Here is a 27,203-nt window from a genome sequence, read left to right on the forward strand (position 1 = left end):
AAGTTGATAATGTCAAATGTACTATGCACGTTTATATGTTTCAGAAATCTTCACATGTATGTGACTTTGGTTCTAATTTTCATGTCACAATTTATTTGTCGAAAGTGTGACACAGCGACTAAAGAACAATTTTATATGAATTATTAAATTTTATCATATAACAAGATTAAATTCACATGAACAATATTAGGTAAACATTTATATTTTGTCGATTTTGATTGCCTTCTGAAATTAAAGTCACATAATTATAATATTTTTACTTTCAATTTTTATTCCAACGAAAAACAACACATCTTCTGATAAAAGAGGGGACACAATCTCAAAATAAACCTCTATTCCCATCTTTAGTAAATAATCTCATTCTCTTCTCCAATACTTCACCAAACTCCCACATGCAAATTAATTTGCACCATTAACACCCATTTTCCACGACATGTTAAAGTCCTTACCAACCATCATCTCAAGCCCCTTAACTTCAACCATCACACTCTTGTTCTCTCCTTCCTCTTCCAACCCGACCACATAAGTATGCTCCTTCGAGCTTACCTCAATCTTCTTAGCCTCGTTCGAGATGGGACTTCCATTGATCTCAATCTCAGAAGCTGGCCTTGCCCCTTTAAGTCCCAAAACACTAACTTTCTCAATGACCCATCCTTTGCTCAACGCGAACTTGCCTTCCTTCACCTGTGACCACATCTTCACAGTTCCATTTCCGACCGAAGCGTAGAAGTCAACGTACGTGGACTGTCCGTTTCCTAGCTTCATCTCCGGAAGCTCGTCCTCGTCTTGGTAGAGCTTACCCGTCGCGTATCCCTCGGTAGCTCCCATAGGGAATGTAATAACGAGACTAAACGGCGTCGTTCTCGCTTCTTTAGATATCAACCCTCCTTGTTGCATGGGTAATATAGTGTTTTGGTAAAGATGAACGTTCACGGAGTTCAACGGAGCAGGGAGAGCCACGCGCTTACCCGTCTTGGTCACAACGGCTTGTGTCATGTCGAACATGTGGTACCAAGAACCTGGTGGGAACAGTGCTTTTACTTGTGTTCTGCCTTTTTTGAGAACCGGGGATATCATTAAGCTGCTTCCTAGCAAGAACTGTGTGCTCAAGCCGTAACATTTGGTGTACTCAGGGAACGAGAAGAAGAGCGGTCTAGCCATTGGTGCACCCGTCATGTGAGCCTCGTAGCTAAGAGTGTAGAGGTAAGGAAGGAGTTTGTATCTCATACCTAGAGCGTTACGAGCTGACTTTGCAACCGTGTCCCATTGGTATAGCTCTTGTCTTGGTGAGTAATAATTGGCGTGATCTCTCGAAAACGGGTAGAACGCTCCTACTTCGATCCAACGGTTGCAAAGTTCCTCTGTTGGTTTAGGGTAGAACCCACAAATGTCTGAACCAACCATAGGAACACCGAAGATTCCGAAGTTCAACATTGTTGAGATAGACACACGCAAGCTCTGCCATGTTCCTTTGTTATCTCCGGTCCAATGAGCAGCGTACCGACCCGAACCGACGAAAGTAGACCGGGACAAAATGAAAGGACGTTTGCCTTGGATAGACTGCAAGCCCTTGTGTGTTGCAATGGTCTCGGAGAATCCGTAGAGACTATGAGCATCATACTCTCTCACACCGTTGTAATGTAAAGCACTTGTGGCGATGGTCTTGAAACCGACAGGAGCTGTGACTCCAGTAGCGTTGATCTTGTAAGGAGGATCATCCCATCTTGTCTTGGTTATATTCTTGCAGTCCAAGCAACAAATCCAACCAGGTCCTTCTCCACTCGGACACTGCTTCCCCTTTGGGATTGTGCATAGCCCTGAGCAAAAGTTGGAGACTTCGTTCATGTCGATCCATAGACCATCTACCGGGACTAGTTCATGGAAGCGGCGGATCTCATCTCCCCACCAAGCGACCGTCTTAGGGTTAAGGAAGTCAGGGAAATAAACCGGACCGGGCCAGACTTGAGCTAAGAAAGGCTTTCCTTCATACTTGATGAACACGTCATTGGCCATGGCTCGTTGGTAGACACCGTAGCTAGCGTTGACGCCAATACCAGGATCGTTGATGACAATATACTTCATTCCCATCTTATGGATTCTGTCCAAGAACTTCAGTAGCTTAGCACGAGGGTAGCTGATGTTATTAAGTGTGAAGTCTTTGTGTGCGTCCATGTGATCATCATCGTTCCATATAACGTCGAGTGGGATCTTAGCCTTTTTGTAACTGTCCACCACGTCTTCAACGACTGATAGGTTATGGTATCCCCATCTACATTGGTGAAAGCCTACACAAAAATCCATACAAGATTAGTATATAAAAATAGAATCACGGTTGATTTCTAGCAAAGACCATATAGCAAGATCATGTGACTAATTATAATCATTGATCAAGAGTCAACTTTTCAACGCCTAAAGGAAGAAACAACAAAAGAGGAAAGCAATGTTACACATATTCACGTTCATATCTTTTTTGATTGGTGGGAAACATAATTAGAAACCGACCGCTGGGTAACACTACTAAAAGTTGTGTCGGAGAAGGTATACTCTACAATGAATTTCCTACCAACAGTACCACGTGACGTTTAAGGAATATTCAACACGATTAATATCAAAACAATTTTCATCACTCAGATTAGCAATGATAGGCACATCTATTTTTCATGTGACACTTCTTTTTTGACTAACAGTCAAAACTTAGAAAACCTGCAATTTCATACTAATATCAGGCAGAGATTCGTTCTATTTCTATATTTTCTTTAAAAATAAAAAAACTCTAAATATAGAAGTGTGTTTCATTTTAATATGTTTCTCTAAAATAAAATGTTATATTTACCTATATTTACAAAATAATGTTACTTTTTACTCTAATTTATAAATAGCATTCTTTTATAACTACAAAAAAATTCATAAATTATTAATATATTAAAGGAACACATTAGATTATTTCCAACTCCTTTTTATTAGACTCAAAGAACAGAATAAAAATATAGTTCAGCTTTACTAAGTGGCGGAACCAGCTAGAATTTTCAGAGGGGTCAATTATATAATAAGCATATAACATAATAACATATGGGTTAGTAGATTAAATCTGTAACATTTTCTCAATTATTAACTTCAAATACAAGTAAAATTTTCTTTTTTAAAAAATCCATATGGATCATTTGACAGCCTCACAAGAAGCTACCCCTGCCACTGGCTTCACTCTTACTCCAATGTATATTTTTTTAAACGAAAATTATAGTTTTCTGTTTATAGAGTGTTATAATTTTTTAATTCTAAATAAAGAGTTGAATAGGGCATGTCTACACAAACACAATCACTAATCCTATATAAAGTCTTTAATTGTCTTCTAACCTAATCCAATTAGCACAAAAATCATTAAAGACAGTGAAACATAACCGGAATAAACATGTACGTACCTAGAGACCAGTACGGCATCGGAGCTGGCCGTCCAATCAAGGAAGTGTACTGATCAACGACATCAAGAGGCGAAGGTCCAGCGACGAAGTAAAAATCAAAAACACCTCCGATGACTTTGTAAGTCAAAGACGTTCCTCTATAAAACACATCCATACCATTACTGTTGAGAAGCAGAACCGCATGAGCGTAAGCTTTCCCTCCAACGTTCCTCAGATCCATGTAAACCGGATGCGAACCGTACAGATCGGTGTTTAGGTTGATCGCCGACACATCCTCCGTGTAGAGAGTGTAAGGCTCGTTAGGGACGAGCTTGATCCCTTTGGCTTGCGAGTTCTCGCCTAGGCCGTAGAGCGATGCGTCTTTGGGTAGTGAAGTTGAGATCTCTAGGTATTGGTCTTTGAACACCATTTGTCCGAAGGGTGAGTTTGTGTCTGAGCTTGTGTTGAAGAGTGTTTGGCCGTTAGATCTACGTTTCACTGCGAAGCTGAATGGATCTATGGTGAAGCTGAAGACCAGCTCCGGACCAGAGATCTCTTGGACTGTGGTCGGAGATTTTCCGATGACTTTCCCCGCCGTCGGTGGTGGCTGTTCTCGGGGGAGGAGGTTGTAGGGGACCTCCCATCGTTGTTTCTCGGCGTCGGTGATGTGGACACGGAGGCGATTGTCAGTCTCGTGCCTGTGAAAATCCAACGGTCAGAAATAGAGAAGGTTAGGTAGGGTGCGAAGTAGAGAATCGAAAGAAGTGGTGTGTGTAAGTAAGTAAGTAAGCTTACTTGACGAAGAGACGGAGGGTGGTGATATCTGAGCCGTAGATATTGGTCTTCTGTTTGACTTGGAGATAGCCGATGAAACCACCGTCTGGAGATTCTTCGACCGAGATCAAACGGTAGCCTTTGCCGATGGAGTTGGAGGAGTGGATGGGTGAGAAACAGAGCATTAAAGTCACGAGAAGAGATGAAACAAGTGTTTTTGGAGAAGCCATTGTAGTGGGGAGTGATGCTCTACACTAGACAGTGTAAACACTGAAGTGTAAGCAATGGAGGGAGAGAATGAGGGAGTAAAAGAGACCCTCTAAAGGTTTGATTAGTTTGTGAAACACTTAACAAGGCCATAAATAGTAGAAAATGTTTTGACGTGTTTCGGTAAATACAAAATACTGGTATCTTTAACTAGTTATGCCCGATAAATAGTTTTTTTTTTTTTGATAAAGGGTTAAATAGTTGTAACAAATGGTCTGTGAAAAATGAGCTGAACTCACTCAGCCGCTCTGCTTGAATTTTCTTGTTTGAGCTTTGTATATAGATTTTATCAAATGAATGAGTTTAAGGATTGTTTGATTAATCAGTGAATTAAACAAGTGAGTTTTACTGAATTGCAAGTTTCTTCACGAGTAAAATTGTTGCATACGGAAGTGCTTTAAATTTCTATGCGCCAATAAAATTTCAACATTTGTTTTAAGAATTTTTTTTTTAAATATATATGTATTATTTTAGAGAAAGGAAAATCGAATTTTGGAGGCTGTTATAAATATGAATCTAAAGAATTATGAAACTATTCATTCAAACCATAAACGGATATTTGTCTCAATTCGATTTGCTTTTTGGTTTCTTTAAATTTGATTCGCGTTTATTTATAACAAAAAAATATTTTTCAAATTTCTGCTCACAATCCAATATTTGAGAGTCCATTTATTTTATTATCAGCATAAACATACTTTGTTAAGACTTTTCTAACCAAACATGAAACTATTTGTCTATGAAGACAAAATAAAGCGGTAGAATTCAAACACCACATGCAAGACTATCCGTCATTTTATTTTGAATCCGGGGTACATGCACATTATGAAACTTTCTATGATATATTGTATTTCTTCGAGATAGAATGCAAAATCAGGTCATTTTCGGGTTTTTAAACCATCTTCACCAACCGAAAATAATCTATCTCAAACAGTACAAACAATTGTCGTAATTTTTTCATGCATTTTATCGTCCAAATAAAAACTTCCAATTCTGCATGTAGATGGGGAAATGCTTTCTTATGTTTCTGGCTCTCATCAATCCATCTAAACCGGTAGTATACCGATCATTGCCATTGTATAATATAACTTTTTATCCTTTCAAAATCAATCTGTAAAACACCATCTTCCTATTCTTAGAGGCATATTCAGGGTTTTTTTCATCATTTATTATAATTACAACATGTGTTTATGCATCAGTGGAATTTGAGCCTCCTTCTAGAATATCAGTTATGTTTTTAGTACTTTTATAGTCTGCCAATTCTATTAAATTTTTATCATTTTGCTATTTCCAAATGTATCTCGAGACAAATTAAATATTTTCTATGATTTATGGAGTCATCCAAAACAAATGATCCATGTTTACAAAATAAAAACTGATTCCATAGAAAAACTATATGATTAACTGATTCCTCTTGATACCATATCTTTCACATTAAATATCACATTTTCTCAAGGTGTGTAGTATCACACTGTATCACACTGAGTATCAGAGTCCCCCCTAAATATAATAGCCTTAATCACAGTTCTAGTTTAATGTGTGTAAAGTATGTATGAATTATTGAAAAGAAAAATGAATCTATAAAATTTAAACAACACTACTAATGATAGTAACTACTGTTTCTAAAATATATACAATAAATTCCTAATTTTTCATAGATAAGTATTACATACATATTTTTTTTAAGGAAGCCTTTTGGTTTATGGGTTCGACTACATGTTCATTAATGGTTCTAGATTAAAAGGTATAGGTTTTGATTTCCGGAAAAAACAAATTGTGTAAAAGAAATGGAGAAATGATTTACAAAAGACCATTAATATAATGTAAAAGAATATTATAAAGCATGAATCTCACATGACAGCTTAAAATGATGAAGTCAAACGTAAATTTCATAAAACAGATTAAATTGTCGGTTATAAAATCGTATATGTCATATTTCCGTATTAATAATATTGAAATTATCCAGTGTTAAAAATGTTTTTATTGTCAGAATAGTTTTTTATACAATATACATTTATATTCACGTGGACCAAATATTATACGGTATTTGGGATTTAGTGCGATGTTCAATAAAGCAATAAAGAGTTTGAATTTATATATCAAAAAATATATAAGGAGGTGATTTGTTTCAACGTGGCTCCATACATCTCGGTCTCTAAAATTGGAGCGTGTTTTTTATTTTCCTTATTTTTTAACAGCCTTTCAATATTAAAATGTTATGGATTTTTTAACTACAGTCAAATACAGAAAAAGACAGTAAATGGAAAAACTTAAAATTTTTGAAACGAAGATCCAAAGCACAAAAAAACAAGAGGCACTAATGAAAAATGTTAATCTAAAACATCAATTTTCAAATACGACAAAAATTTCCAAAACATCAATTTTCAAATATGAAGAGAGTATCATACAAATCTTCTTTATTTACAAGAGAAGGACAATTTTTAACTACTATAAAAAGTTATATTAAATCTATTTCATTAGTTGCACCTATTTGATTATTTACATTAATTTATTAAATATATAACATTTTAAAAAAATCTTAATAGGTATAAAGATATTAATAATAATTCATTTATTAGTTTTGTAATTAGTTATATAATATTATTATAAATTAGTGTTAAATAAACTTTATTAAAAAAATTCTATACTCTTTTATAAGTTTTATAATTATAGTCTGTATTACATTAAAATAAAAGTAGTAAACGGATTAAATACAAAATTATATTAAATTGTTAAACTAACATAAAAACTAATTTCATTTAAATAAATAAAATATCACCGTTTAAAAATATTAAAATTCATAAATTATGTAATATTTTATACAAAATAAAATTTCTAACATATGTTCAAATTTTATATCTACAACTATATATTACCTATTTCCTTATTTTGAAAATTACAATGTATTAATATAAAAATGATTATACACAAAAATAAATAGTATATAACTAACGGCTAGTTTATGTGTTATTCACAAACTTTGCTATTTGAAATCTTTAAAATTTTAATAATTCAGTTAAGATGTTAGTTTTACAATTGAACTTATGTCTGTTTTTCAGAGACAACTTTTTTTGAACTCTTCCAACTTTTCTTTATTAAAAAAAAACTATCGAGAATACCAGAGAAGACTTACCTGTAAATTTTCTAGGATAAACATGTAAGTTTTATAATTCACTAAACTGATTTGGTTTTTTCTAGAAAATTTACATGGAAGTTTTCTCAATTGTTAATGGACGTATTCTCCATTGTTAGGTGAAAATCTTTCACTCTCCGTGAAAGTCGTCCACGTTACTTTTGTAATAAAAATAAAACTTAGATATTAGATTTTAGTTAAATGACTTCTATGGAAGTCTTATAGAGTTTTATTCCGAGTTTTTGGTCAAATCTTTGGTTATCACAGAAGACTTCCATGTAAGTCTTCTGTCGGATACAAATAATTATATAATCGTATTAATATGAATTTTTATGTAATAAACATTCATATTAAATAAAAAATACATATATATTGTTTAAATTAAACTGTGTACCATTTGAAAATACATAAATATGTGAGTTTTGAAATTTGCATTGAAAAAGAATTAAGACTTTAATATTTTAATTTTGAAATTTTCATCATAAAAATCTTACATCGAAAATTTTGAGATTAATGGTATAATTTTATTTTGTTACATCAAATATACAAATGTTTATAAAACCATATGATTATAAAGTCTCGATAATAAATATTTATATTCAAATATACTATATATTTATGTCAATATAATTTAAATTTAGTTATATACCATATAAAATAAATAAAATAATTATTTAATATTTTTCAAAAATCTTACAAGATATCGATACAACGAAGATTTACTTAGAAAATGTTGAAATTACCTAGTAAGAACATGGATTGCAAAACAAATTTGCTTTCCTAACCCTAAACCTCTTTCTATTCATCACAATACCGACATAGAATATTTGGAAGTGTTGATTAACAATATCTGAAATGGTAATGTTTTTAAAGTTCAACCCATTGTTTTTCTTAAATGGATCTAAAACATTTTTTATTGATTAACTAAATAGATCACGTACATAGTAAAATGTGTTCTGGTTTAAAAATTGTTGCATACCCAAAATCAATATGAACCATCATCATTTTTGTTTATTTTTTTTTACAATAAAATATAGGGTTGGAAATAAAAATCAGAATCCAAAAAACGAACCAAATCCAATAAAAAAATAGTACTGAAAATTTGACCAAATTGGTTAGATATCCGAATGCGTTCAAAATTTTGATATGTAGAGAACAGAAACCGAACCGATCCGAACCGAAATATTTCGGATATTCGAATATATTTGAACCATATTTATATACTTAAATATATTAATTATTTTTAAATTTAATATCTAAAAGAATAAAAAAAATGTTTTTAAGTTGTCCAAAATACTTAGAAATATATACAAATAGTTATAAGTGCATGTTTAAAATAGCGAAATGATTTTTTTTTACAACAAGAAAACTAAACTATGAAATATGCTCTACCGGTTCAGTAAACCAAATCGGAGGCTAAATAATACCAAAAATACTTAAAATATCTATTGATTTCGTATCCAAATATTTAAGCTAAACTAATTTTATGTTAAGTTTAAGTATTTTGACATACATTATTTAAATTTATATGTTATATATTATTTTTATTTTTAGATTTTTTGAAAAATTTAGGTATATATGAACTTTAAATTTTGAAAAATAAATAAATAGGTTATCCAAATCCGTGAAGATTCGAATCAAATCAAATCCACAAAGATCTGAACCGAACCAAACCAAATGGTACTTGAATACCCACTTCTAATCAAATGTGAAATAATATTATTGATAATAAAAGGTATATTTTTATAATATTTTAATACAACATATTTTTTTAAAAAAATATTACTCTACCGCAGGACGCTGATTATCATCTATTTAAATATTATACTGATGTAGAAGTACGACCCGTGTTAGCTTTCTTGCAGTAAATATTTTCTGGTGTGATTTATAATTAAATGGTACTTGAATGTTCACCTCTAATCGTGAAAAATATTATTAATAACAAAATGTATATTATTTATAATATTTAAATATAACATATTTTAAAAAAAAAACCACTCCGCTCAGGACATATTATCATCTAGTTAAATATTATGCCGACGTAGAAGTACAACCCATGTTAGCTTTCTCTCGTTCTAATACATACGGACGTTAAAATTTTCTGGTGGGATTTACTAAGGGAGAAGGAAGAATGGGTTGGCCATGGTGTGAAGAAAGTGGGCCTTTAAACACGTGGTACGTTACGGCCCACATCACGTCTAAATCTCTTCATCAACTCTCGTGGCTTCTCTGCAGCTTCATTTCTTTTTTTTTTTCTCTGCTTACTCTCTTTCTTTTCTACTAAAATCTTTAAATTTTATCATGGTTGGGCCATTTCTTTTGGTGAAAAAGATACAACATTACTGCCTCACTTCTAGTTATCAATTTTGAAATTTTATCACAAGGTGTTTTTCATATGTTTTGTTTCTATACATTGTAGTAAACCAATAGGTTATACATGTTATGTTGACCAATGATCAACTAGAAAACCGTTATGCATATGTTACTTTGTAATTTAGTTTATTGTTAATTATATCACCTGAGTTTCTGTATCCTCATTTAAAAATCTCAGTTAACTTGATGTCATTATTTCAACAGAAAATGACCATGAATAATGTATCAGAGATTTACAGTTTAAATTGTCGTTAGGAAAAAATAAATATTACATAACGTAGTTTCAAATTTGGAAATTGCGGATTTTGCCACCGAACTTCACGATATTTAAATTGTTTTAGTTAAGTCAGTTAATTAGGTGAATTTCATGAATTTAGGTTTATTTCAATTTTGAATATTCAATTCATATATTTTTCAGATCTGCCCCAAATGATTTGGTTGCTTAAAATAATTTTATCTATAATAAAATAATATTTTAAATGTGTATTAGGAATTAAAAAATAACTTCTGAAATATTGATACTTTATATTAATTTAAGATATATATATATATATATGTCTTAAATTAATATAAAGTATATATGTCAGATACATATATATATATATATATATAATCAAACTATTAATGTTAAATAAAATTGATGTATCTGATTGAATCGATTGCACGAAATCAATACTATTAAAAAGAAAGGAGTTTTAATAAATTTATTTAAAAAGTTGTTTGGACTCTTTCATTTAACTAATAGTATTATGGTCCTACCTAATATTTCCTTAATTATCTCTAACTATACAACCAATACTCATAATTTAACCATGTTACTATATCAACCAAGATTAGTTACCAATATTTTGGATATTTACGTAAACAGATCAAAAATATGATATACAATAAACAATGATTTCCAACTTTTAGTAATTATTTTTTTTGATGTCGTTTCCCTCACATAAGATAAGTTAATCGACTATACATTTATAGATTATTTTCTAACTGATGTATTTTATTAACTGGAAATTTTTTTTCGTGATTTATATATCAACTATATAATTTAGAATAGCCTCATATTATAATCATTTATACATAGATTTCAACTAACATGCCTATAGAAATCATAATCGTATCATTTTATATGAATGTGCATCATCATCTATATGACACAACTAATATACATATGTTAAATATAAAACAATAGTAACTATTTTGTTCGGTTTGGAACCAACTAATATCCAAAAATTACGGGTCCAATTAATTTGGTTCCGATTTTATCATTGTTTTTGGTCATTTCAGATTTATAAGAAAAATCAGATAATTCTAGATTTTCAGTTTAAAATTTGAGTAATTCGGATTATTCGGATAAAAATATTAGATAATTTTTTTAAAAAATTATTATTTTGAATTAGAAATCTAGATAACATTTATAAGTATATAATTTTGTACTTAAAAATATTCATTCGATTCTCAGTTCAATTTTTTTTTTTGGTTCACAGATTAGATTATTTATGAATTTGGCTCAGTTCGAGTTTCGTTTTTCTGTAAATCTTGGTTTCTTGGTTCCGTCTTAGCTTGTACACTATCTTATATAATAATATATATAAATAATATTTAATTTCAAAATAAATCCGTGCTTTTTAAGCGCGAGTCAAAATCTAGTTTAGTCTTTAAAATATAAAAATAAATATACAATTATGTTACTAGAGTTTCTGTATTTTCATTTAAAAAGTTCAGTTAACTTGATATCATTATCTCAACTGAAAACACAATGATTAATTGTCATTAAAAAATATTATTTAATGTAGTTTCATATTTGGGAATTACAAATTTTTTATGATATTCAAATCCTTGAAAAAAGAAAAGAAAAACAAATATAAACTATTATAGTGTATATATATATATATTTATATATATCATGTTTTAGCTTAAAATAAATATCGGCGGATATCAAATTGAGTCACTCCGGTTCGGTTTGTTTTGTCCTATTCTTTTTCTTTAGAATCTGACGTTTCACATTGACAATCAGAATCTCGATAAATTATATAGGTGAATAAAGGGCCCAACCATATAAAACAAACACAGGGCCCAAAATTTTAACCAGAGAGGTCTACCTAGGATGGCTGTATATACTATATAGGGTGTGGCTGAATAGTGAATATTACATGTTAGAGTGAACATTTACTCCGTGACAAAAAAAAAAAAAAAGAGTGAACATTACTTTCTTTTCATATTTTCTGCCAATCAAGTTAAAAAAGTTGTTATCCATCTTACTCTAAAATTTAATGAAACTAGAGTAAATTCTTTCTCTATTTTAAAGAAATGGAAAACTTTACTCCAATTTTTAAAAATTATTTCTTCTCTTTTCCACCAAAAATTTTCAACTATTTTACTCTATTACTAACCATTCACACTCATAGTGGAACAGAGACCATAACAGAGCCAACTCTTTAAGCAGATACAAGAAAAGAGCACAAATTGTAATGGCAGATGCAAGCATTCGTTTGTTTAACGTTTGGAATCTTTAGTATGAATTAATGATCGCTTGAAAGCTAGTTATTAGCAGCATCATATACAATAATTTGGTCGATATTGCTGATCCATGATTACTTAGTTCAAAACAAACTATAGTTCATAGTTTAATTGATCATTGTTGTTATTACAATAGTTGTCACAAAAACCCGCATAACAAACATGGCTAGAAAGTAGAAGTTAAATCATAGAAGTAGTATTTTAGAGATGTAATCTTTGGGATTTATTATTCGAGATTCGTTCCAAATCTGTTGTGGATCCAGGATGTTGGAATTCGAATCCGGATAATAAAATATCGAATCCGTCAAAACCAAATATAAAGCAAGATTTCTTAATTTTTAAGTGCAGATATCTGAATCCGTATTTTAAAATATATTAAAATTTTAATGTATTAATAATTATATTTAATATATTAATATTTATACATAAAATTAGTTTTATAATATTATATGTTAATTATTATGTAGTTAGTTCTCTTTATGTTTTTGTTGAGAGTCTCTCTCAACATAGCGAATATATGTGTGTGTATATATATATATATATTATAAATATTTACTTTATGTATTATCTTAAAATTTTAGTATTTTAAAAATATTTTATATTATTATTACTACTTTTACAGATATGGTTACTCATGAATAGTATAATATTTAGATAGATATTTATCTGGATATCCGAAAACGATAGATCCATCCGCATCTAGATATTATAATTTAGGATTTTGTTAATTGGTGCATGCATAATTTTTTATGTGGTGTGTGATATATCCTAAAGTTTTATGAGGCTGAAAAAGGTCTCACTTGTTTTAGGATAACATGGATCTACTCGGTTCTTGTATGGATATGCTGGAAGGGGTAAGAAGACACATCACATCATCTACATAGCATCATATGTTGAGGAAATTTGTTGTTAATTTTATAAAACGATGAGACACTTAATATGCACAACAAAGGATTGTCTTAGGAGTATACTGCTACTAGCCTACTATCTCTAAAACCATCTCCAATCCACCTCTATTTATATCTCTATATTTTTCTCTAAAATAGAGAAACTCTATTATAGAAGTAGATTTGCTCTAATGTATACCTCTATAATAGAGTTCCTCTATTTTATAGGGAAAATATAGCGATTTTCCATTTTTATTTCTAAATATAAAGGTAAAAAGTGAGATCTCTAAAATAGAGAAACTATATTATAGAGATGTACATTGGAGTAAATTGACCTCTATTATAGAGATCTCTATTTTAGATAAAAATATAGAGGTATACATTGGAGATGTTCTAAGAGCAATCTTCATCCCTAATTTTTCAATCAAATAATAAAAAGATATAAAATAATATAATGAAACGTAAGATATCTATACAAAAATATTTAATATATTAGATAATTTTGCATGGATATCTCAAATTTCAAACACTCATTATTTTTTTTTTTTTTTGAACAAAAAAAAATAATGAGTGTTTGAAAATTTTATGTTCATAAATCAATATATAATCTTATTTTATTTCTTGAAAATTGAGATACTAGTTATGTAGATGCTAACGATTTGAAATGGACAGTTGAGAAGAAAATACAATTTCACTTTCGGAACTGCGATTCTAAGTGCAATGGACCAATCTTTAGGATTATAACATTAATCAATATTCTATGACCAATATCGCAATAGCACAATAGTAGTAGTTTCAAAAAAAAAATCGCAATAGCATAATGGGGAACACATTCTGTTTTTTTTTTTTTTTTAACACATTCTGTTTTGACATATATTACATTTTATGTCAATATGTTCTATCCATTAATCCGATCAATTGAGAAGATCGCACTTACTGATAAAGAGTGCACTGATTATATTGCATGATTTGAGTTTGGAAAGGATTTCCACTAATCCAATGTATATTAATCCTGCAGTATTTTAACTTTTTTTTTTAATCACGTGTCATCACCAAGATGATTCTTAGAATTTTTAGAAAATAGGTTGATCCATCATAATATATATTATACTTTTTATTAAACTAACTATTATATTGATTATTAGTGTATAACAAATTATTTTCAATTATTTCTTTAAATAAAAACTACAGAATTACCTAATATGATTAACATATATATGATAATTAATTATTATGAATAATAAAAAAATTTAAAAATTATATCCTCTCTCATTTTTATTTAATTTTAAGTTATTAAAAGAAATTAAACAGTTACATCAACTATATAATAAAAATTAGTTTTTTTCTTATATGTTATATTTTGAATTTTTTAAAATGATCAAATTACTAAAAATGTTAAAAACCTCACTTTAAAAATTTTGTGATCAGTGAATGAATTTTATTTTTGTTATAATAAGTTACAAATGATCATAAAATCGTATGAATATGAATTCTCATTTAATATATATTCATATATTAATATCGTTTAAATTAGAATATGTACAATATAAAATACATAAATATGTTAATTTTAAATTTTGCATTTGAAATTTTTTTGAGATTAATATTTTAATTTTTTGTTACAGTAAATATACAAATGCTAAAAAAACCATAGGACAATAAATATTTATATTGAAATATATTATATATCTATCTCAATATCATTCAAATTTAATTATATACCATATAAAATAAATAAAATATTTTTTTTTGATTTACTTACCATAAAAATATTGTACTTAAACAAGAGATATTGTTTTTGATTTATGTGATTGTTCTTTTTTCTTTTTGCTGAAATTTATGTGATATTCTAATCTCATATATCTATCTTATTAAAGTAGAAGTACTTTAAGCTTTTGTTTGGTAATAGGGATAGGAGTCTTTAAAAAAAAATTTGTTTGGTAACAAAGATAGTAGAGAACTTTGTCTTTTCCTTATTTAAATGATAGATTTAAGTATTTAATGTCTTTTCCTAATTTAAATAATAGATTTCTTTAATAGAATAAATCTTAACCAAAATAAATTTCTTTATAGATTTTTTGTTAACATTAAATATTTTTCAATATTTATTAACAAAAAATAAAAAAAAAATCACACACAAAATAAATTTATATATCATATAAATAAAATATAAAATATTTTATTTATAAATTGTTAGTATAACACTTTTATAATATAAATCCAATTAGTTATAAATATTAGATTTTTATATGATACACTGTGATATAATAGACGACTAAAATCACATAATATAATTATTTAAAGTAATAAATAAATTTTTTGTTTTAAAATGTTATACTAACAATTATCTAATACATATTAATTTACACACACATATATATATATATATATATTATCATTAGAACAAAGAAAAAAATTGAAGTGAAAACAAATATTTATACGGCCACGGGTCAAACTATAGAAATAAACAACAATGGCGTAAGATTTTTTTAAAAAAAATATTTTAATTTCAAATATGTTTATATTTTTATTTATTTATAATTTTTTTTTTTTTATTAATAATGCTAAGATTTTGGAGCTGGAAAAAGTTATGACCCATCTCTATATTATTTTAATCAGGAATTTAAAATTTATATCAAAATATTTTTTAACTTTTAATTTTTATTATAACTACAAATGCTAATTTTCAATCTAAATTTTATATTTAAATATTACAAATATATCATTCATAAATAAAAAAAAAACTAAAAACATAAAATAAATACCCGCCCGGTTGGGCGGGTCAAGATCTAGTATTAATTAAGAAACAATTGATTACTTTATCAAGTATAAATAAATCTTACAAAAGATAGATACATCAATAATTTATTTACAAGTTATTGAAATCACCTGACAAAAACAAAGATTACACAATGAATTTGATTTCTTAATCTTAACCTCTTATCTCTTCGTCACAATACTGAAAAAAGGATAATTTGGAATTTGACCATATGCACTATATTGTTCTATGTAAAAGTCATAACGTCAAAAGGACAAAAACTAAACCCAGCTATATCAAGAGATAATATCTAAAATTATCTAACTTGAAGGTGTACTATTGATATCTCAATTTTCTTTTAAGAGATGAAGGTTTGTCAGAAACCAAAGCCTTCAAGTTTTGAGGAGATAAAAATCTGGAAATGCTTTACAAAAGATTTAAAATACTGTTTTATGTAAAGATGTAAACCAGAAATGTAATATGTATATCTATGCGTGTTGTGAAGCCTTTATTTCTTTCGACTGAGTTTGCAAAGTTTTCTGAGGATGGTATCAATCAATTAGAGCAGCGTTGCGGAGAAACTAATATTAGCAAGACGTGGTCTCATGTCAAGGTATCGTATACCCATTTGGCAATGCTCACTTTGTCAAGCTACTGCTTCTGTTCTGATAGTTAACTCTTGTGTTTATTTGAGTTTCATTATCTCCTAGGTGTTACTTCTTCTTTCTTCTCCTGTTGTTGCTTGGTTTTATTTATTTTTGCTTACTGGTGTCTGTGTATCTTCTGTCAAAACTTTAAAATGGTATAATATTTTAACATTTTTACTTCAAAAAGGATTTGTTTTTCCGGTTAAACCGGTTTTGCTCTGTACTATTCTGGTGCCCCGTAAAGGGGATGATAATTTTAATGAATTTCTATTTAATAAAAGACTGATGAAAATCACTAAATGGATTGTAATGCTTTTTTCTTTTGCTTAACTCTATGGATTGTAATGTTTAATTAGTAAAATATCTTTGACATCATTTTTGGAATACGAATGGCGTCATACGAAAACGAGGACGAAGTCCATGACCAAAAACGATTACAAACCACAAAACGTGAAGAAATGGGCGTATATAAGTTATCAGTCGATGCATTTATTTATTTTTTATTTTTGAAAAAGGGCATCAGTCGATGCATTATTTATAAACTGTTTTTTGGGTTAACTTTATTTATAAAACTGTTTCTAGTTGAAGAATACAAATTCTCCCTATAGAAAGCAAACTTGTTTCCTTTTCAATTCAACGACTCCATGATTAATAAAAAGCTAAAGCGTCGTGATGTCAGAATGATATAATTCACTACATTCACTTTATGATTACTTAATTATATTCACTGTAATTTGTAATCACTCATGAAGAGATATTTGTGGAATGAAAGGAGAAAGAAAAGTCGTATACAAGTGAAAGTCATTGGGTGGCAGTCACTGGCACTAGAGTGGGTTTGCCTGTGCAAAAAGGTTAGAGAGTCCCCACAATGTATGTGATTATCTGATTCCCAACTCTGATTCCCAAAAAAAAAAAAAAATCTGATTCCCAACTCTACTTGCTATCTCTTTCTAACGCATGCGAAAATACTTCCAACACACTAACACATACACTACCACTCAAATTAAATTCATTTAATTCTCTTTAAGAACTGGAGTATTCAATTTTATCTGTTATTGATGCATCATTAAAGATGTGAAAACAAATAATTAAAACAGAATAACAGATACGTATTAACTTATGTGTTCACTAACATTTGTATTGTTACGTCTATAGACAAAAGAGAACAGTATTATTACTGAAAAAATAAAACAAACTATAAAAGAAAAAACTTAGAAAAGGTGTCTAAAGGATGTTGTAAGAACAGATAACACAACAGTATGACATTCATCAAAACCTCATTAGAAAATGAAGGATCTTACTTTTATCTTGTTTAATTTCTAGAAATATTTACGTGTATAGTTAACACTTCTCGGTAAAGTCCATAAGGTTTTTGATAATTAGGGGTGAATATCACTTTTAAAACCTAGTTAACATCTCGTGGCGAGTGTAACTCTCGAGTAACATGACACCATTTTGACTAACCAAGTGGGAGTGAAAGAGTTCTTAATAAAATTGAAAATAGAGGGAGAGCAAGTTGCCAAGTTTACACCATGTATCTGGACCTTTTATCGCTAGGCGGCCACCACCACTTGGTTTAAAGTTCATAGATTCCATAGATAACGAAGACACAAGCTCACACCACTCTAAATACAAGTTCCTATCATGTACACCCAAAAAACAAGATCCAGTACTAGAACCATAAGAGAAGAATCCAACTAGGCATTAATAGAGAGATTGTCAATAAAGAAAAAAAGAATCAGACATGTACAAACAAGGACCAAGACTTAGAGGCGTGCAATGGAGTCCAAAGACATTGAACAGTGCTCAAGATAGGCATGTCACATGTGCATAATGACACATGCACCAACGGTCGAATGACCTCTTTTGAAGACAAACCAATCCCAAACGATATTTAGTATCACTCAAGTCCACAATGGCAAAGCATAGGGAGTGAGCTAGATATTTAAGCCGGCAATATACTTACAATAAGCATAGGATCTCCGACGTTTATACCAAGGTAAACGTTGAATTTTTATTTGGTTTAAATGAAAAAGAATTCCCTTTTCTTTCCAAGATTAATTATCTCTTTAGACAACAAATTTATCATTTGTATCTTTTCTTTTATGTGATGTGTACCTAGTTTCGTTTTCATTGTTTTGAGACCCTAGAAGTTCAAAACTGAAGAGCTATTTATAAAGAACTCTATATGTGATACTGTAAAACATACCTTTCAAATATTATCAATAAAATGAAAATTTCCTTTAGTAAAATTAAAAAGATGAGGTTTTATCTGACCAATGATATCTAAGCTTCTTATGTGGATTCCCCCTTGATTTTTTGAGTTCATAGCTTTATTAAAAGTTGTGTGGCATCTATCGATCCATTTAGTTATTGATCAAGTCGTCTCATCCATTAGATTAAACAAATATAAACGTTTGGCCAATTCTTTGATCTCAATCAATTTCTTCACCATCGATATATCTTTCTGTCTGAGTAGAAATTACCATATGATCTGCTACAAAGACTCAATCAGAGTAAGATCATAAATTTGACCTTATATAACAGCTACTTGTAATTTTTATTCATAGTCGATACTTGCTGTCCACAATTACTAAAAGTAAAACAAAATTTAATAGACTTTCTCAAACATAAGTGACTACCGCCTGATCAGTTGATCTCCCCAACATTGATCATGTTTTTTCACGATAAACTAAGCCTGTAGGCAGAAAAACTTAAGAAGATGCTAAAAGCCAAAAGTAAACTAGTTCATAAGGTATGGAATCAAACAACAGTTCATAAGAGGATTATTATCTTGTTTATATTCATATATATTTTTCAGGTTTTTGTCGAACAACTAAAGCTGGGACTAAACTAGGGATAATTTGTTAACTAGCCATATATATCGAATATAACAATTACTAATATAGCTATAGTAAGTTGAAAACAAAACAACAACCATACCATACTGTTGGACACAGTGTTCTAAAATTGGGATAGGTGGTGCATAGGTGCTCGCTTAGACGGTAAATCGAATATAAACTAAAAGTTTTTTTGGAACGATTTTTTTAAATAGTATAGACATTCAAAAAATTGATGTAAACCCCATATAATCAATATTCCCTTATAAAGCGCCTAATTTCTGCTTGTCTATTTTTGGAATATGGGTTTTGACATGTGAGATAGGTGAAAATATCCCTTACTTTCCTTCAACATATTATATAACATAATACTATTTTATTATAAATAGAATAATATATACTTTTTAAAAGTATGAATTTATTATATAAACATGCAAAGCTACTTGTATATTTTTAAAAGATATGTGATTGTCGTCTAAAATTTAGTGATACATGTACAATAATGTAAGAACAACTCAAAAGAAAAACTGTTGACAAGCATACTATTCTATTAAATTCTCATGAATCGTATGAGATGTAGATCACACAGTGGAATTTGTTAAAACGTTGTGTCATATAGCTGATAAATAAAAAAGATAACCATACATGATGTAATCAACACAATAATATTTGGCGCACTAGTTTATGTGTTTCAGTATTAATTCATATATGTTTTGTTGTACTGTCATTTGTGTAACAACGAAACAAATATGATTAGTTCAAAATGAAATATAATTATATATCGTAAGTGAAGAATAGTTAAAATATGATTTCTATAAATTATATGAAAATGTTATATGAACTGTGTAAATTATAATTTTCACCAAACCACCGTTTTACATTATCAAATAGGTAAATAGTAGTTTTACTTAAAACTTCAGTATACTATATAATACATCATATATATTTCTATACTATATGTGTGTAGGTTTGTACAAACCATTGCATCCTCAATCATACTAAATGTATAAAAAATTAAATAGATGAATCAACTTTAGAATAAAAATAGTAAACATTAAATTCGAAAACATATATCAAAACAAAAAGTAAATGTTTCAGTTGTACAAATAATCAAAATTTGAAAATGTTGAAAGTTATAAAAATACATGTGTTTTCTACATAATAGTACAAACATGTTATTACTATATAGAATAAATCATGCATGTACATATTTATTTGATAAATATGTATTTATTTTGAAAAATTTAAATGACTACACGTTCAGAATCTTTTTATGATTTTTGAGCAAGATCAAAAAATTTATTCTATTTTTGATACAAAAATTTGAAGTACATATAAAGAAATAGGGGAATTTCAAAATGAAAAAAACAAAGAAATGAATAAAGGTGTGGTAGTAATTTAAAATAGACTATCTATACTATTAAAAGAAAAATATTTTGAAAAAATCTATTTAAAAGTTGTTGCACCTTTTCGTTTTTAACCCAACATATTACATATTCTAAATATTATAACTAATCCCTATTATAGCAACCAAAAAGTATAAAGGGACCTACTTTTGTTCCAAATTCTATTACATTTTTTTTCTTTGTTACATAGGATCTCATAATTAACTAACCCCTATTACATTTTATAATCGAAACCATGACATTTATATATGTATATACATTTAGTCTAAACCACTGAATATATCACTTTCACACCACCATTAGATACAAACACTATATATACACGATTAGTTTAAACCACTGAATACCACTTTCACATGTCCTTGTTAGGCAAAACAACTCCTCCATTGCTATATATCTCGTCACCTACATGAACATCTTTCCCATTCATGTTCACACAGGACCGTCTAACATCACGTGTAAGTGGAGCGATCAAACATCCGAACTGAAAAATAAATTTTAGAAAAATATGAAATAAATATATAAATTATGACATAAAACTTTCAAACTTTTAGATATAATATTAAATTTAGAGCTGATAATTTCAAAAGGACGTCAAATATATATAAATAAAGCTATATTTGAAAAAAAGTATTCTATTATATCATTAAATATTTCATTAATATTTTTTGAACAGTGTCCATAAATAATTCGAGACGGCCATGTATTTACACCACCATGCGGATCAAGTTAGACATTGTTTAAACCACTACTGACCAATCTGAGAAATCAAATAACTAACATTATACACCATACCAAGACTTTAATGATCCATATAATCATCGACATATTATTTAAATGGTCATCACATTGATCATGACATTACAACAAACTTACATTTAGCATTTTTATCACTACATTTCAAGGAATTAATGTACATGTGTTAATTAACCCTAAACCCAAAACTTAAATATATAATAGTAAAAATATATTCAAAATACACAAATATACCTAATATACAAAAATCCATTTTGGATACTTTTAGGTACCCAATCAGTTCTCAGCTAGGACCATACTCAAACCAAGACATGCAGGTCCAAAACAATTATTACTTTGTCCTAGATCCAAAGGTTAGAACCAAACTTTTATTTTCGGATTGGTTTTGGTTCAGTTTCTTTTGTCCAAGTAAAATGTTTGTACCTAAAAGAAAGTTACATATAAGATTGTACATAAAAAGTTTTAAATAAATTAATTCATAAATTATATAATTTTAAAAAATTATCTTTTTGATATAATACGATTTTGTAATATACAATTCCAAAATATTAATTCATATCAAATGAATTTATAATAAAGAAAACTTTGCGCTTTAATGCAGGTCATAATCTAGTTTTATCATTAATACATTAACATACAAGATATCATACCTTATACTGATTAATGGTCATTTACTTAAATATGTTTTTTTGGTCATTTGTTATAATTTTCCACTAAACTATCGTTGAGTAACGCGAAAATATGGTTTAATTCTGGCTGGGAATAGGTAGACGCACTGTTGTGTTCCTTTATAGACCTCATATGGACCAAAGCTAGTATAAGTGTATAACGCACCCAGTAATATACACTAAAAAGCCTATAAATATTGCCATTTTCAACACTCACAAGTTATAACAAACAAAATACATAACTAATCATTACAAGCAAACACTCGACAACATGGAAGAGCAGAGCAAGAACAAGATCAGTGAAGAAGAAAAACAACTTCATGGGAGGCCAAGTCGACGAAAGGGAGGATTAATTACCATGCCCTTCATATTTGGTATAAGAAACATTCTATACGATTATTATTTTGGTTTTGTGTAAATAAATGAAACTGATTTCATTAAAATATTTGATGGATTATCAGCGAACGAGATGTGTGAGAAAATGGCAGTGGTTGGATTTCACTCGAACATGATAAGCTATTTAACAACACAGCTTCACCTTCCTTTAACCAAAGCAGCCAACACTCTCACTAACTTCGCCGGAACTTCGAGTCTCACTCCTCTGCTCGGTGCCTTTATCGCCGACTCCTTCGCTGGCCGCTTCTGGACCATCACTTTCGCTTCCATTATTTACCAAATCGTATGTTTTTTTTTTGTAACTGAAAATCGTATGTTTATTATTCACATAAATAATTTTTATTAACAAAATTATACTTAAACCATAGGAAATTCGGAATACACCAAAGTTCGGTTTCTCGACCGAAACTTAGTCAAATATTTCCATTATCTTGATCTTATTGTCCTAAGGAGATATTGTAAACCAAAAAACCCGTACAGGGGATGACATTGCTTACGATATCCGCAATAATACCGACGCTAAGGCCACCACCATGCAAAGGAGAAGAAGTTTGTGTAGTGGCAGACACAGCACAGTTGAGTGTTCTGTACATAGCTCTTCTTCTTGGAGCTATCGGGTCAGGTGGTATCCGACCCTGCGTTGTTGCATTCGGTGCGGATCAGTTCGACGAGTCGGATCCAGAGCAAACCACCAAACCTTGGAACTACTTCAACTGGTAATTTATATTGTTTACACCTTTTGCATATACCTTTCATATATAGATTCCATATATATGTTTTTATTATTTTCTTAATTGGTCGTACAGAATATACAACATTGTATTCTTTAGTATTATGTTTAGAACATATTAATGTATTTTGTCTGAACCCTAAAAACTATATACATGACTTTGTAGTGCAACTATTAAGTTACAAATGCAGGTATTAGCTATTTAAGTACTTTTGTGTGGGTTAAAGCTTTTCTAAGGACGTGCAAATGTTTTGATGGTAACTCAATAAGGAACAACTTTCTTATTTTTTTAAAAATGAAAATAAACTATTATACAACTATTAAAATCTGCTAGATTAAACTAAAGTAATCATCTAGATATGTAAAAGTAACTTATGGACTATGAGCAATGTGTGTGCTTTATTTTCTCCAAATAAAACTATTGTTAGCACAAAAAACTATGCTCATGTGTTTGATGGAACTAGAAACCCAAGTCATTAACTATAATCTAGCTTGTAATTTTCTTCTAATTATCCTTGTTGTTGCTATAACCAGAAATAATGAAATTTTGTTTATGTAATCAAATTATCAGGTTTTACTTTATCATGGGTGCAGCAGTTCTAGTGGCGGTGACGGTTCTTGTGTACATCCAAGATAACGTTGGGTGGGGTCTAGGTTTGGGCATCCCGACACTAGCTATGTTCCTGTCTGTTATTGCTTTTGTCGGCGGTTTCCGGCTTTATCGTCACTTGCATCCATCGGGTAGTCCGTTTACCCGCTTGATCCAAGTGGCAGTTGCAGCGTTTCACAAAAGGAAACTGAGTATGGTTTCTGATCATACTCTTCTCTATTTCAACGATGAGATTGACGCTCCTATCTCCTTAGACGGTATACTCACACACACCAAACACATGAGGTAATAACAATGTATTGGTGACTCCTCTAAATTCATATCAAAAGTTAGATAAGTGATAAGTGAAATGGTCTTAGTCGTATTAGTTAATCATTTTTCTAGCTATGGATGTGAGACTCCCATACATTCATTAACATTTTCTGTTACGCACAACATGGGTTATTGTGTAAACAACATCCAAGAAATAGTTCAACATCAGATGGTTCTGATACCATGTTAATGTTAAAGTTAAATTTTGGTAACTAAAACATCATGCACTACTATATATACCATAGTGATTTCGGAAGAACTAACATACAGTTGAATAATTTGATTATATTAGAGCTTAAGTGACGAAAGTTTTTTTATACAAAATAGTACGATGTTTTTAGTAGTGCTATCGCCTATCGCATAGTTGGCTGACTAATTCAATTTGAGTCAAGAAAAGTATTGAACTACTGAAATATATTATTATTTAACAAGATTGAGTATTCATGTTATTGGTAGATAGATTCTAATAAACTTAGAAAATTTTGAGATTATATTGTTAAGGGTTTGTAAATTTTTTGTTTGTAAATATATTATTATTACTGATTTAAAGATTAATATTACAATTTTAGTTACACTTCACTTTACGACCTTATTAAATTTTATTGTTACTAAAATATAGTTTTCATAATTTTATTCACAAAACTAAAATTTAAAATATCATATATAGATTCATAAGATTCTCGAACCTATGTGTCAAAAAACATAAATATTTTTGTGTTTTCCCATATAAAAAAAGACAATTGTAAAATCCAAACTGAAATCATAAAAATAGTAGTAGAATCATTAAAAATTATAAATCGAACATAAATAAATCGAAGTATAAGTAAATCGACGTATTAAACAGAGATCATGAAATATTTGAAAGAAATATCAAGCAAAATAACACAAAATGTAAATAAAATCATTATTAACAACACAAAGAACTAATGTAATACGAAATATCTATATTCTATGTAAAATTCCGAATTTTCTCAGAAACATGTATATATTATTTTGAAACAGTGATTGTGACAAAAGAAGAAATATATGAAAATCCATGATAATAAATAGCAATTAACAAAAAAATAATTAAAACAATTCATCTAATATTTCTTAATTTTATTTAATATTAATCATTAAATTCTTCACAAATTCTGGTTCTTAATTACTTCTAAAACTAATTCAAATCATTGCATTTATCATAAGTCTATTAACATTTATCCTCTTTATATTTATAGCTTCTTGGACAAAGCGGCCATAGAGACTGAGAAAGACAATTTGAAGCCAGATCAAATCCCTAATTTATGGAGATTAAGCACAGTTCACCGAGTTGAAGAACTCAAATCGGTGATCCGGATGGGCCCAATCGGAGCCTCTGGGATCCTCCTAATCACAGCATATGCTCAACAAGGAACCTTCTCTCTTCAACAAGCCAAAACTATGAACCGGCATCTAACCAAATCATTCCAAATTCCAGCCGGTTCAATGTCTGTCTTTACAACCATTGCAATGCTCTGCACAATTATCTTCTATGATCGCATCTTTATAAAAATTGCCAGAAAGTTCACTGGTCTCGAACGAGGCATCACATTCCTTCACAGAATGGGAATTGGATTCGTCATCTCATTCATTGCGACTCTCGTCGCCGGGTTCGTGGAGATCAAACGAAAACAAGTTGCATTAGACCATGGCCTTTTGGATAAACCACACATGGAGATTCCGATTTCATTTATGTGGTTGATTCCTCAATACAGTCTCCATGGAGTCGCTGAAGCGTTCATGTCGATCGGACATTTGGAGTTTTTTTATGACCAAGCGCCGGAGAGTATGAGGAGCACGGCAATGGCATTTTTCTGGATGGCAATTTCGATCGGAAATTACGCGAGCTCTTTACTTGTGACTTTAGTTCATAAATTCAGTGCTAAACCGGATGGAAGAAATTGGTTGCCAGATAAAAATTTAAATCAGGGGAGACTTGAGTATTTTTACTGGATAATCACTTTGTTACAAGCTATTAATTTCGTGTATTATCTTTGGTGCGCCAAGATTTACACATATAAACCAGTTCAGGTGCATCACAGCAACAGCAAGGAGCCCACTGAGTCTTGGGTTAGTGGTGAGTTACAGTTATCCAAAAAAACTTAGTTGATGCATAAGCTTATTGAGTCTTGGGTTTATAATGTAAAATCAATTGTAATATTTATAAATATAATGAAAACTGAAAGAATGACTCTGGCCTTTACTATTTTTAACACTGTTTTATTTAACCCGGTTTTAAATAGGGCTATTTGGGTGGAAATACACAGATACAAACATAATTAGGATTCTATACAAAAAAAAAATGAGAAAATGTGTATTTAAATACCAAACTATCTCAAATTCTCTAAAAAAATACAAACTTTTCATTAAGCCAAATAAATCACAAAGTTATGTTGACTGAGTTATATTAGATACACTTTTGGTCAACTTAATTTATCGTTAAATCTCCATCTAATATTCCGTTTGTTGATATGACGTCGTTTGAGAATAGACCAAAAAACTAAAATTTCCAAATTATACTTTTAATCCATTTTGTAACTATGTCTTCTTTCTCTTCTCTTTCGTTCTGGAAACGATCTCATATCTAAACTAATGATCTATTCTTTCTTTTCTCTTTAGACATAGCTAGCTTAAGGATTTCCTGCAATAGATTAAGGATTTTATGTTCCTGCAATAGTTTAAGAATTTTGTTTCTAATTTTATTTCCTGCAACAGT

The 27,203-nt window shown here is 29.7% G+C and overlaps 2 protein-coding genes across 2 annotated transcripts; one reads left to right on the forward strand and one right to left on the reverse strand.

Moving 5' to 3' along the window:
- Positions 1-237: 237 nt before the first annotated feature.
- LOC108817373 (alpha-xylosidase 1) lies at positions 238-4,528 on the reverse strand. Its single transcript, XM_018590039.2, has 3 exons — positions 4,194-4,528; positions 3,420-4,096; positions 238-2,285 (listed from the first exon to the last, which is right to left on the reverse strand). Exons 1-3 carry the CDS (start codon positions 4,400-4,402, stop codon positions 400-402), a joined length of 2,772 nt encoding a protein of 923 aa, XP_018445541.2. The 5' UTR covers positions 4,403-4,528; the 3' UTR covers positions 238-399.
- Positions 4,529-22,609: 18,081 nt separating this feature from the next.
- On the forward strand, positions 22,610-26,693 carry LOC108814433 (protein NRT1/ PTR FAMILY 3.1). The gene is made up of 5 exons (XM_018587004.2): positions 22,610-22,795; positions 22,883-23,100; positions 23,298-23,533; positions 24,119-24,442; positions 25,687-26,693. The coding sequence occupies exons 1-5, from the start codon at positions 22,693-22,695 to the stop codon at positions 26,591-26,593; spliced, it is 1,788 nt and encodes a 595-aa protein (XP_018442506.1). The 5' UTR covers positions 22,610-22,692; the 3' UTR covers positions 26,594-26,693.
- Positions 26,694-27,203: the final 510 nt, after the last annotated feature.

Source organism: Raphanus sativus, chromosome 7 (assembly GCF_000801105.2).
Source record: "Raphanus sativus cultivar WK10039 chromosome 7, ASM80110v3, whole genome shotgun sequence".
NCBI lineage: Eukaryota > Viridiplantae > Streptophyta > Magnoliopsida > Brassicales > Brassicaceae > Raphanus > Raphanus sativus.

Coding starts and splice junctions, on each gene's coding strand:
- LOC108814433 (XM_018587004.2), top strand. CDS start 22,693: ATGGAAGAGCAGAGCAAGAACAAGATCAGTGAAGAAGAAAAACAACTT. Junction 22,796..22,882: donor TACCATGCCCTTCATATTTG/GTATAAGAAACA, acceptor ATGGATTATCAG/CGAACGAGATGTGTGAGAAA. Junction 23,534..24,118: donor CCTTGGAACTACTTCAACTG/GTAATTTATATT, acceptor TCAAATTATCAG/GTTTTACTTTATCATGGGTG.
- LOC108817373 (XM_018590039.2), bottom strand. CDS start 4,402: ATGGCTTCTCCAAAAACACTTGTTTCATCTCTTCTCGTGACTTTAATG. Junction 4,097..4,193: donor ACCCTCCGTCTCTTCGTCAA/GTAAGCTTACTT, acceptor GGATTTTCACAG/GCACGAGACTGACAATCGCC. Junction 2,286..3,419: donor GATGCCGTACTGGTCTCTAG/GTACGTACATGT, acceptor ATTTTTGTGTAG/GCTTTCACCAATGTAGATGG.